Source organism: Lepidochelys kempii, chromosome 3 (assembly GCF_965140265.1).
Source record: "Lepidochelys kempii isolate rLepKem1 chromosome 3, rLepKem1.hap2, whole genome shotgun sequence".
Classification (NCBI taxonomy): Eukaryota; Metazoa; Chordata; order Testudines; family Cheloniidae; genus Lepidochelys; species Lepidochelys kempii.
Genome location: NC_133258.1, coordinates 207,123,996 through 207,137,742, shown reverse-complemented (window position 1 = coordinate 207,137,742; position 13,747 = coordinate 207,123,996). Strand labels below are relative to the sequence as shown.

Here is a 13,747-nt window from a genome sequence, read left to right as displayed (position 1 = left end):
ACCTTCACTGTTCAGCACTGGAAGAGAAACCTTGTAAAATGTATCAGGCTGAACGTTACATTTATATTCATGAAGAGCCTATAGAGTTTCATATCTACTCTGATTTTTTTTCCCCTACTATTCTTCTGCCAGCAGGTCAGAAACTACACCTTTCAGCAGTTCAGCAGATTATTTTTTAACATTATATTGAGGCCTCAATCAGGTCAAGGCCCGTTCATGCTAATAAGCACTGTACAAACATATAGTAAATGACAGTCCCTACCCTAAAGAGTTTACAATCTAAATGACAAGACAAACAGGTAGATGAGAGAAACAAGTGATTACTTATATCAGAGAATTTGAAAATGTTACATCCTGTGTTCTATATAACAGGGACCTAGGTGTTGCAGTTAGTGATTCGAGAAGACCCCATCCCACCTCCACACTCTACAGCTTGTGTGGAGAGCTCATGCAGCAAATAATTTTCCTGCCTTTTATGCACATTTATTGAACAGTAACATTTCACTGTTTGTATCTCTCTCATACAGCAGTGTTGACTCCGTGGTTGGTGCACTAGACCCTTACTGTACTTTTGTATGGTACTATTTTTAGAGAACCAATGCTGCTCTTGTAGATCTTTCTAGCAAGAATTTAAAACGAACTACACAGTATCAGTCAATAATAATACTAACTATGGTGGGCTCACAATGGCCAGTATTAGAAGTCATGGTCCACAGCCTGATGCTTCCTGTATGTCACTCCCCCGGAGAGACTGAGGTTTCTCAAGAAACCGGACATGTATTCTGCTGTTCTGAATTTGTTGTGAAATGTGATTAATTATGAGGGGAAAAAAAGAGGAAGTTTTCACTTCCTATAAATGTGAGGGCTAATCTGGTTGAGTTTACTACCTGTAGATGTCTACAGCTTCTTTCTGATGACAGGAGAAACGTGACAGCCTAATATTCTTCTCTCCTTTTGTTCCTCCCCAGGTAGTGACCCGTTACAAATATCTCAACACTGTAGCCGTTTATTCCTCTTACTGACATTTTCACTGTACATCTTTACTTACCAACACAACACTTCTGACACCATTTGGTTTCTGGAATTTTTGTAGACACTGCAAACTTCCTAAAGGATATAAATACAGAATTATTAATTCAATAAAACAATCAATCAATCTGCTTCTTATAAAGACTGTTAATAAGGATGACCCCTCAGAATGACGCCCTGAAGGAGTAATTTGAAAGACAGGAGGAGGAGCAGGAAAGGCCTGAGTTAAGGAAGTCAACAGAGGATAAGATAATCAATAAGCATGTGATCGAGAGTTCCAAAGGTGACTGACAGGTCGAGAAGGAGAATGCAGTATTCCAAGTTGTTCCAGGAAGAGGTTTATTAGAGGCATTGTCAAGGACTGCTTCAGTGGAGTTCACATTGCAGAAACGGATTGGAGATCATGACTTCCATACATTGTAGGGCTCTGCTACTAAATGCTGTGTCAACTAAGTCCCAAATCAAGCATATAATGTTTTGCAGATTTATGTACTGATGCTCATGTAGCTGTTTTGAATTTTTCTTTGCTTTCCATTTTTTCTGCTGGTGCATGAACTTTTCTCTGAAGAGAATTTTGCTTTAATTTTACATCAATTTTTATATTGCACTCATCATCATGGTATTCAAGAACCTCTTGAAGAACGTGCTTTGAGATCTGGTGGAAATAATTTATCCTGCTATTTACGTACTTTAGATATGCATCTAGTAATCTTCTTGGCTACTGTGTCCTTCTGATGCCTGTCACGCAAAAGGAAGAAAGCAGCAAAGAGAAATGTGGAATATCTAAATGCTTCTGTCCTGCCTATGTATGTTTTGCTTGCCCTTTGCACTTTCAGGTTGTTTAACATTTTCCTTGGGATGTGATGGGACTTGGCAGGAAATCTCCTGGCCCTCCAGAGTGTGTATGAGATGTCATCTCAGGCTTGATGTATTTTGGAATTTTCATAGCAACCCTGACCTTGTGAAATTTACAGTATTGGTCCTCTGCTGATTGTGTCCCCAACTCACATAGCCTGCTGGCCAAAGTTACAGTATGGGGCAGGAACAGACAAACTGCATAGGGATATACAGTGTAATGGTTTGAAAGGTGGCTATGCTAAATCTTCTAAGACCATATTTCGGTTCCAAGGCGATCACAGTGTCTGATGGGTGTAACACAGCTATGCATGCAGATGATTGCACAGAGGCCTTTCCTGCATCATGTAATGAATAAAGCTACAGCTGTTAGTTGTACCTCCAGGTAGCTAAGAATCAGGCCCACTGATAAGATAGTTCTTTAGGAAGTTATTTATTGTGAAGTGTTCTGGTGATTCATTCTGCCTTCTATGCACTGAATGTTGACTCCACACTGAATCCTCAGGTTTCTTACTGTTACCATTTCCCTCTGATGCTAGCAAAATTAATTACATGTCTAGAACACTTCTATTTTCAAGTATTTTCTTTGGAGCAGCAAGGGTACTAAGGCTCATGGAGGACAAAATAGTCCTATAGCCTCTGCTATAGCAGATTTGGTGCAGTCAGCAAGTTATCTGGTACTGAGTCTGACATCCAGACTATTTTTAAGGATCTGTCTCCTATGGCTTGGGTGGCAACAAATATAATATTACTTCGGATCTCTCATATGATCCTTGGTGATAAATATATTTGGTGAAACTGCATACAGAACTTGCTGTGGACACACCTCAGGTAATATGTCCATAGCCTCCAGCGCCCCATGTTCTCATTCTGAATAAATATTTCCCTACCCTCATTCTCTGGGCTGATCAGAACAGTTTATTTTAGGCTTCAATCTCTCCTCTGGTTCTTAGATAAACATGCTTGAGCTTAACCCTGGAATCTGGTTTACAACAGAGGCAACCAGAACTTCCCTCAAGGAACAAGCAGTCTGACTTGTTCTCAGTAACTCAAGAATAATTCAAGTGAAGTAAAATGGAATTGTGAGATCAGATTCAAACACAGTCTATCCCAAGAAGAAAGCGAAATGTGTACAATTGGAGTTTTCCTTTCAGAGTGTATATTCTCATCTTGATTCTTGTGAATTTAAGTGCCTGAACTCTAATTAAGGCTAGTAGAAGTTATTCATGGAGATGAGACTATAAATTCCAAAAACTTCAAATTATTAGGGGTCCCCATTCAGGAGAGGGTCCTGGACTCTCAGAAACAAGATCTTCTACAAAATATTGCTAGTACATTTGATTAATATATATTTACCTGGGGAGTATTCTGTCAGGCAGCTTGTGTGTTGGAATAGATACAGGCAGCTTTTGCATTTGCCTTGCATAATCAAAGAGCCCTGGTAAATTATGGGAATAAAGCTGAGAAGCTTTACCTGGAAATTAAAAATCAGAATAAAGCTTAATACACAAAATTTACGATTCTCAGGCATTTACATTAAAAGCAGTTGAAAGACTTACCAGATATTGATAATAAGCAATTGTTCATTACATACAACCACGTACATCTTCGGGGAAATAGCTGATAAAGAAAACAAACAAAATTTACTGAACACAAAATGTTGTGTAGTACAATAAATCAATTTATAAGTTAGTATCTGGACAGGCAATACAACAATTAACGTTGCTATGATTTCTATAGCAGAAATTGGCCTTAGATAAGTTAAACATAGTATTTTCACAGATTTTAGAGTTAATACAAAGGATAAAGTCATAATACATACAACCTTTATATTACACACACACACAAATGTATTGTATATGCATACTTTTAGTATGCTTTATAACTCACCCCTAACTCAGAGTTAAGGTTGACCTAAACTTTTTATATTTTATATTTAAATTTCAAAATACACATCAGATTTAGCATGTAATACTCCTCTACTAGTTCAAAGAAAGAGTACCAAATGGGGTAACACCCAGTAAATGCATAGTCATTAAAATATAACAACATTTCTTTTAAGACTGACATGCCAAATCCTTTGAACCTATATATTAAGGTTGGGGGCTGAGAGAACCTTCCATTTCTGTGTGGTAACGCATTTTGCCTCAATAATTAAACAAACTGACTTCTGGTGTACCAGAAAGAAGACCTACCCCCACAAAAAAAACCCATGATAGCTAAAGCAAATCTGTTTTTGCAATCCTAAAGATCCAAATACTCTTACTGGCCTCTAACGGGTGGCCTGCCCGTTAAGGGCCAGGAAACCTGGGACTAGTCAACCTCATTCTATCAGCCCCATCTATGGCATAATTAAGTATTCCAAGCCTAAGGAGGCAGGGCCAATAGGGGTCAGGTGACTGCCTGATAATCACCTGGACCTCATAAAAGGGCTGAGAGCACTCAGTTAGGGAAATGAAGGGAGGAGCAAGGGGGGCTCTTGTGGAAGGCCCTGACATAGGGTCTGGAGGACTCCAGGGAAGTAGCCTGGGATTCAGCCCCCTATCCCAGAGCAGAGAAAGACACCAGTAGCCCAGAGGCTGTGAGAGGGACTCAAAAGAAGCAGCCTGAGTGTCAGTGCTCTATCCCAGAGTGGAGAGGCATAAGGGAAGCCCAGAAGACAGGGAGAAGAGGAGCCCAAGTGGGATGAAAACGTTTGTTTGTTTGGACTTTTGCTACCCTGGAAGGGGATTGAACCCAGAGAGTGACCTTGCTGAAGGGCTGAGTTGTGTGAATCTCTGGGAGAGACAAAACCTGGGTCAGGGGAAATTCAAGCAGGGACTACCTGCAGCACAATGCTCCGTCAGAAGGGGGTGCTAATGGGCAGGCACACCCTACGAGACCTTCCAAAATCCCAGACACAGCCCCTTTACATCCATCTGCTTCCAAAACACGAGCTTCATTTTCAGTAGAGGTCTAACAAATTCATTTTCAATACATCAAGAAACAGGCCCAATGCCTCATCTGGAAATACTGAAAATATTTTATGACACACCCTTCCTCCCCAGTGTCTGTAGAGTGATGGTGATTGATCTAAAGATATTACCCTAGAAGAGTTGCCAGATTCTTCTCAGGGTATTTTAAATAAGGCTGTCTATTAGCTCCTGGAAAGTTATGTATTTATGATCTCTGTTTTGTCCATTGGAGTAATGGCAAAGTATAATCAGAGAGGTTAGCTTTTCTTTATCTTTTGCCTCAAATTTCTAGTCAGTAAGGCAAATGAAAGATCAGCTTTACTTTAGTTCAGTTCACAAGTAGTTTTATTAATTTTCTATAATCGTGTAAGTATATTCTCCATTGTGACTCTGTGCTTGGTTTTAAGTGTTAGACGAACACTGAGTTGTAAGTAGTATAGAAACCAAATGAAAATTTGCACCTGGAAAAATATCAGCCTGAAAGGTGAAAGTCTGACAAGGTTATAAGTAACTGAAAGCGACTCTTTAGAACTGAAACAGGTAACCTTAAGTGCAGCTCCAGCATGTATAGATGCATTTAAGCAAAGGAGATATTTTATGTTATGCAACACTAACCTTAATTGCTGAAAAATGACAAGGACTATATTTTCAAAAATTCAGAACAAACATACCTGTTCCATTGATGTTTCATGAAGTTCATTGAGATTCAGGGTGTAAATACCTTCCTCTGCACCAAATATCAAGTATTGATCTGTAAAGGGAAAGGGAAATTAAAATTAACAAATCTGGAGTTAAGGAAAGTTAAAATTATATGAACATGGAGCTGGTTTAGCAAAGCAGTGTTTCACTCTGAGTAACAGAGGCACTCAAATTCATCAAAAGCAAGCAATCTACTTTGTTTAAGTTTCCTTATATCAGGAAATAGTAGGAAGCAGCAGTAGCTTAAATTTAAAAAAACAAAAGAAGCAGAGGGATTCCTCTTATTTTAGTTCAAAATACTGGCCATAAGAATTACTGCTGGAAGAACCTATATGAACAATATAATTTATATAAGTTCCTGCTATAAAGATGACGCTTAACTCACATTAATATACATTACTTAACACTTCTATAAGTCTTTCTGCAGGACTCATAACCGCTTCATAGGGTGTTTATCAAGGATGGTACTGACTGACATGTTATATCAGCTCTTCTTTGGGGGCCCCATCTGTTTCTGCAAAAATTAAGATAATTTCACATCTATCCCTCATGGTTACAAAGGCAACCTTCTAAATGTTGGCCACCACAGCATTTTCCTTCTGAGTTTCCAAGCAAGACAGAGTTAAAACCATTGGTTGCTGAGAAGTTGGAATGCTCTCATCTAAATGAAGTGTCAACTCCAAAGACTGCTTTTGATCACTTAAATTTCAGAAAAGCATTTGTTGCTGGTCATTTTAGTAGTAGCAGCTTGCTACAATTTCAGGCAAAACTTGAGTCCCATATCACCAATTCGCCCCCCCCCTACAGTCTGACCCCTGTAGCATAGATCACTTCATCCCACACTGAAATATATTTACCTATGATGGGAATGGTGGCAGCCTCTCTCTCTGCCCACAACAGATTTGAGAAGTTAAGTGAACAATAATATATCTAACAAAACTACAGGGGGAACTGAGGAAGTCAGGATGTGGCTGTTATCCCCAGTGTCCTGGTCAAACAGCATTACCTCCTAACCTGGGATTTTTGATTCCCAGAAGCAGAGTGTGTTTTACACTTCAACCAAAAGAAGAATACATGTACCTCACTTTCATCTGCATGGTAAACTTATTTTATCAAGTACTGATAAACTAAAAAGTTGCAATCTATATCACATACCTTAAAAGTAAAGGGAATTTACTTTTTTTTTTAAATCAATAGTTGGCTTGTGTTTAAGCAATCCAATAAAGAGAAAATTCCTATATACACAAGTGACACTTCTATAAATAATTCTCTTGATATCTAAACTGGATAGATTATGTTCTTAAAACCTTCAGGAGAGAATAAATAGGATGAAAATACATAATGTACTACCTCTTGTATCTGGATTAATCCATGATGTTGCACAATGAATTTTTAATGGGCACCCATTGAAAACCTTTGAAAAGCAAGCACCCATCTGTGAAAGTAAAATATAAGTCATTTAGAACAGTGAATTTGATACTTTACATCAACAGGTATTAGGAAAAATTCTAATTATGTATTTCAAATGGCACCGTTTTTGCCTAATTGAAGGGGTAAAAGGGTTCGGGACCAGTTTATTTAATTCTTCTATTGGAGTACTTTCATCCCCAAAAAACATTCCAGAGAAAGGGAAGCTTTTGCCAGTTCTGGTAACTGATTACAATAATGTCTACTCATTGCAGCATGAGAGGAAACTGAAAAAGGTTCTGTGTGAAATATGGGAGTATGATAAAAATCACAGTAGTCCCAAGAGTGCCCTCTTATTTCTGAAATATTTTACAAATTTGAAATATCATCAGTTGTTGCATAAACTCCATCCTGGTACCTAAGCAGCAAGGAAACTGAAGTTACACTTTTGTTTTAAAATGCATTTGTTTGCAATATTTACGTCTTCACAAAGTGGAACTCTTTTAGAGTGAAGATTTTTATCCCCACACAAATCTTGATAAACTGAGTTTTACCATAAAATGAGAATCTTCCACAGCATAATACTCTCTCCTCTCCACCCCCTGCAGTTGAAAGTAGTTCTGAAAGCCATAGGTATGTCAAAAAGCCTTTAATAAGGTCATGTCTTCATTCCCAGCCAGCAGCAGCTGAAGGAAGAATAGAAACTAGGGGTTCCTCCTTTCCATTCCCACAACCATACAGTGGCAGTTCATCCTCTCTTGCTAAGTAAGAGCAGAACGCGGATAATTCCTTTTCAGTACAGCATCTAATACTGACCTGGTGGGATTCAATTAAGTTGGAGAAGTAAAATTCAACTTAATGTGTTTTTCTAATGGTTTCTTGCTTTCTTGGTTATGGAACAGTTTTTGATTGAATGGTAAGACAATTTTAATTGATTTCTCCAATCCCTTAAATCTCCTATTTCTTTGAATGAAAAAAAAAAATCCTACAAAACTGCAGAGAGTCAAAGCTACGAAGCAAAAAACCAGCCCAGCTTCATTCAATCCACAGTAATTCCAGGATGCAGTAAATAGCAATAAGTATAAATCACTGCATCCTTTGAGGACTTTAAGATTCACCAAAATTATACCAGCATGTATGCGTGTTAAAAATCTCTACTCCCTGAGAATTATCCCCCTGCCAAACAGCAACTTTCTACCTCCAACAACTTCAGTGCTACAGCCGTTTGAGATGCAAATATTTATAATGGGAAAAGTGTTTTCTTCATTGTTCAATCCAGTTAAAACCAAGCCTGGAAATTCTGAACCCAAATGTTGGAAGTTTCAGAAATTAAGCAATTAAAAGTGGAGTTCACAGCACAAACTGTTATGCAATGTTACCTATGTCACTGCAGCACAACACAGGGACAAAAGACCACCTCTTCACCCAGGAGAGGAGCATGAGCAGCACCTTGCTGCAGTGCTGCTTGTGAGAACATGTTCCACCTTTCCATTGCTGGATAGCAGGAAGGTTCTCAGAGCTAAGACACGGATAGGCAACCTAGCCTCCTTCAATTTCTAAAGCATGAAAGTCTTGGGATGAGATAGCTGAAGTAGACTTCTTGACCGAAATCTGACACCTGAGTCTGAGCCTGGGCAGCAGTGTGGCAGGCATGCCTATGAGCATATGCTTTCACTTTTTATAAGAGCCGTTGTCTTCAGTACTGCCTCCTTGCCATTCCTAGAAATGGACCGCAATCACTGAATCGCTAACAGACCGGCATGGGGTAAGTAGAGGGATGAGAGCACACTGAGGTTGTATGCTCCCTGGTGGCATTGAACAGACCATAGGTATGCCAAGACTGAAGGGTTTCCATTCTTACCCTTGCAAAGGGTGTCAAATACCCGAGGGTATAATCTGCCTGGCCCTACTGGCTGACTTTTTGCTATCTCTGCCATACCAGAAAGCAGTCCTAAAGGCGAAAAGCAGCTGGTACCCTTGAATCCAGATTAGTCCAAAAGTTAAAGTCTACACTGGCTGCAACCCAGACTTTTAATACTCAAAACTAGATTTTGGAAAAGCGAGAAGGCAATCTGCAGTGCCCAAGGCACAACTTGAGGAGAATACAAAAAGCTTACCTGTACTTACCTGAAAATGTCCTTTCTTCAAGTAATAAAGTCCACAGATCCACTTCTGGGGTACTACAGTTTAAAAGCAGAACCCAGACCTATCAATCACTGGCAGAAGGGAAATGCCTTGCTCTTTGAAGCTTCTTCCAGTTGAAACTAACTTCCACAGCCAGAAAAACACCATTCTAATTTCCAAAATTACAGATTGTGTTGATACTTTGAAGAAAAAGCACACAACTTTTCCTACTGCAGAGTATGAGGATAATTTACTTTAATGAAAAGCCGGAATTTTTGGATTTTAATTTCCATACATATTCTGGATGATCCATTTGTCCCCAGGGTAGACTTGATCTGTGGACCTTATTATGTGAAAAAAGAAAACTTTTAGATAAGCACAGATACATTTTCCTATTCATCATGCTAAACTGAGAGCTCTGTTACAATGGGATTTTCAAAGCAGCACGCTTTCAGGGGTCAGAAGCAGAATTATCCTTTAAATATGGACATCCAAAATGAGGATGTAGAGAAGACTTCTGTTAAAAAAAAAGGGGGGGACTAAACACTGATGACCAACGTGTAAAATTTGGGGAATTTATGTATTGATGGATATGGATGCCAACAAATCTCACTACACTGAACAGTGATGCTTGGCAAAAGGAAAAATATGAGTTTATTTAGGAAATTAATGCTATGATAGTGAGGACTACTTTTCTGAATTAAAATAAAATCCTGGCTATCACCCAAGAAAGCTCCCATCTTCAAAAGTTCACCTGATTGGAGATAACTGTTATAAGAAAGGTTATTTTAATATATAGGAAGTATGACACCTCCAGCTGCAATTCAAGTGGGATGTAAGGTTCAAAATAAGGTTCCAAAGTTGCGCTCTATGACCTTGTAAGGCTGGAATCATGGTAGCTGTCCTAACGTCACACTTAATATCAGCATTTGTATAAAACTTCCTTTTCTTGAACATGCTGTGATCATAGTACAGAGTTTTCTTTGTTAATCTGTCAGGATGGACTTAGTAAAGATGATCAGAAAAACCAATGCTAATTTCAATTTATTTCTTCTTTGGGCGTTTGTCCCTGTAATACTGCGTGCGTGGGATGGGGGAGACTGGGCTCAGACATTGCTCCAAAAATATTTGAAGTGGCTAGTGATCTCCTTGCTTTTAAAGATGTTGGGCGTATTGTCTTCTCTCTTCAACAGGGGCCCCTTCTGGGTTTCTCTGGGAAAGTAACTGAGCTTCAAGAACAGACGCTACCCCTTTCTGCTGTATGGGCTCCACATGGGCCAGATAGGTTTGTATTTCCCCTGGAGGCTCCAGCCTGGGAGGCCTGTTACGGAGGTGTTAATAGGGGCAGAGAGCTGGGCCTGAAGGCCCCTTACTGCACTCTCCTGCACTGGCAGCATCTGTGCAATGCCCAGTGCCCTTTATTCACAGTGCAAGGGGTCACAATGAAGGGCCAGCAGCTGAACTCTGCAGTCAGGAGTGGGGGTCTTCGTGGGGTTTCTAGGGTGTGATTTTTCATTTGGTGCACTGTCTTTCTGGTGTTGCTTCCCTCATGGAGATGATGGAAACAAGTAGCCGCTTGTCCTCAAAGCCAACTACAACAATCCTGCCTAGGGGAGAGTGGCTGAGGCAATCCCACTCAGACTGGGCTGTGAGGGGGAACTGTACCTGCTCACAGAACTGGCCAAGCCCCCCCAATGTGACACTCGAAAGGGGGGTGAAGCAGAAGACAAAGACCCTTCCTTTTGCCTTTCTCAGCCTAGCTCTCTCCCTGAAGCGTGCAGGACACCAACAGTTGCCAACACCTCAGAAGGGGAACCAGAGCTGAGGGGACAATTTCCCCAAAAATCTAATGCAGCCACAGGACATGGCTGAGAATTACAGACACACACTGTTGGACCACATTGACAGTCTGGAATTTGAAGTCAAAGGTTGAAATTTTTTCTCAAAAAGCTCTGCAGCGAGGAGGTCTGGGTGAGCCACCTGCTGCTGCCAAGACAGATAAAACTGGACAGGAGATGGGGCAGAAAGGTCTGGTGCTGACCCCAAGCTGCGAACGGTCTGAAGTACCCATTGTGACGTGTTTGTGAACCTTAACACAACAAATAACCTGTTTTAAAGAAGGAGACAACTAAGGTAGGGAAAATCCCTGCCAATGCATAATTCCTGTCAGACGCAAACAGCTACCACCTCCAAGAAGCAAGGCTAGTCCAAATGGGAGTAGCTTTGTAGCACAAATTATTGATTTCTAGAGCCAATTTAGTAACTTGAGTTACTTCCTGTGAATCTACCTTAGTGAGATATGGTCAATACATCTGAAAGGTTGAGAGCTCTGAAGCAATCCTGACCGTTTGAGAAGGGGATTACAGTGCCTAGAGAGATGTGAAGGTTTTGGAGATCAAGAATTTTTGTCTTAAACAATGCTGCTCCTTTGGAATGAATAAGTACCAGGAATAAAACCATCTGCATCTATATGGTTCTAATAGCAGTTTTATCACCTTAGCTGCAGAAGGGTGGTGACTGTGTCTGTCAAGACTTACTCATGAGACAGACCCCTTCAAAGAGATGAGGAAGGGAATTAGAGGTAAAGCATTTCATCAAAAGAGAGGACACAGTTCTTTCCCACAATTTACAAGGCCCATTAAATCTGGTGTTTTAGACTATTATGCAGAAAGTAGGACAAAACTAGCCCTAAAGGGGAAGAAAAGTGAAACAGTATTTGACAGATTTGTTGCTTCACTCTGCAATTGGCTCTCAGAATTCCTACTAGAAACCACCACATTATTTGGGCTCATTATTGCTTGAATTCTTTAAAATCAGGATTGGGTGTTGTTCTAAAAACTATGTTGCAGGTCTTGATGCAGGGATTAATGAGTAAAATCCTAGGACAGGTAATATGCAGGGAAGTTGGACTGGAAGATCACAATTGTCCTCTCTAGCCTTAAGAATCAATGAATCCCATCTCAGTTTTGAATCCCGGATTTGAAATGGTATACATTTTAATTCTAGTAGTTTATGAGATATCGGCTACTAGAATCCTATTGGAAAAGACTGCTGTTAAAATGCTTGGCTGATGAATGTATAAATCCTTTCAAGTCTAGTACAACTAGTTTATGGCCTTGGTGCAGAAAGAAAAGTGCTCTCTCTGTGCATGCGTGCGTGCGTACACACACAAAAATCATCACTCACATTTTTATTTCAAGAACTTTCTTAAAACTCAGTCTGTTTTGAAACACAAATCTTAAACGATAGATATTGTTCATATTGGCTTTCAAATATTTTATTTTAAAAAAATCATTGTGACATCTAAACCAGTTGTTCAATTAGACTTTTTAAAAAAAAGACAGAACTTCACTGAATATTCAAATTTGATTTTTTTTATTTAATACAAAAACATTTCTATACTGTATTCAAAATTAGTTTGGATGGTCCAGTATTATATACTTACATGCACTTTAGGTGTGGGTGGAAGGCCATTACTAATTGGTTTCTAGAAAAAAATATCAAACTTAGATTATTCTTTTAATAGCTATACACATTTCACTAAAAACAAAATTAGTGTACAGATTAAACATTAAAATATCTTTGCTGAACTGTCAGACATAGTGCATAATTAACTTATTAATTGTGAGTACAACTATATTAGATGAAACCGACAAGCCAATATTTATTCATATATCTGCATAAAAGACACCCACCAGCGGCAAACTCCATGCAACTTGTTAAACACAATAAATATAGACATGCTGTACATTTTCAAATTTAACACTGCACTCATTTAATGAGATGCACTAAATAAGTACAGGAATACCACAGTTTTTACAGAATTTGGTTTGTGAACTTGCTAACCTTCCTTGTCCGTTGATGCTGCCAACTCCCCCCCCACCCCACAGAGGAATTACTGTTCTAGTGAAATTCATCTATTATGATTCCTTAATATCCCATAACTTAACTTCTACATAATTTATTACATAATAAAATTTTCAACTAGAGATGTGAAAGAACACTAGAGAGTCATCATTCATTATTCCAAAGCTTATATAAGCCGTAGTATTATAATTAGCTGTTCAACATTCCAAACAGTTGCTTAATGTAAACCCTGCTTTATTAAAATTATGTTTCAGCACTCCACACATTGTTTATTCTATACCAAACCATTTCATAAGCATCAAGAATACTTATCTCTGCATTGAAAGAAATATTTCAACAGACAATTATCTCCTTTTTAAAACTGTAAGCTGCTTCAACTACAAAACTTGAAAGGGACACAGTCAGCTGTAAGTCTAGATGATTTCAAAAGATGAGTTACAAGTGGTTTCAGGAGCTATACTTATCCGATCTCCCCCCCCCCCAATATTTATGCTTTTAAAATCACATTTTAACTCTTTAAAATATGTTCTCTCCCCATCCCTCACTATTCTGATAACTCCTCTCCTCCCCCCACTCTCACAAAAAACTGACTAATGGCAACGTTTTCCAGAAGCAGCCCCTGATTTTAGGGCACAAATTGAGACATCTTGAACGTGCCTTTCAGAGATGCTGAACACTCATCTCCCATTAGCTTCACCTGGAGTCAGAACTGGATCCTGAGCCAGTTTGAAAATCAAGCCCAAGGTTTCAAGCTGGGATGCAGAAACTGACACACACCCAAATCAGCGGCCACTTCTGAAAATTTTGATCTA

The 13,747-nt window shown here is 39.3% G+C and overlaps 1 protein-coding gene across 7 annotated transcripts in view; it reads right to left on the bottom strand.

Annotated features, from left to right (window-relative positions):
* The window catches only part of MAP4K3 (mitogen-activated protein kinase kinase kinase kinase 3), a 142,683-nt gene that overhangs the window by 23,176 nt on the left and 105,760 nt on the right, over nucleotides 1-13,747 (bottom strand). For all 7 annotated transcript variants that reach the window (XM_073339816.1, XM_073339812.1, XM_073339813.1 and 4 more), the window contains 6 exons: nucleotides 12,514-12,555; nucleotides 6,888-6,972; nucleotides 5,510-5,589; nucleotides 3,444-3,504; nucleotides 3,241-3,358; nucleotides 1,049-1,107 (listed from right to left, as the gene is read on the bottom strand). In XM_073339816.1, the coding sequence (XP_073195917.1) occupies nucleotides 1,049-1,107; nucleotides 3,241-3,358; nucleotides 3,444-3,504; nucleotides 5,510-5,589; nucleotides 6,888-6,972; nucleotides 12,514-12,555 (445 nt within the window). The remainder of the gene's footprint in view (nucleotides 1-1,048; nucleotides 1,108-3,240; nucleotides 3,359-3,443; nucleotides 3,505-5,509; nucleotides 5,590-6,887; nucleotides 6,973-12,513; nucleotides 12,556-13,747) is intronic.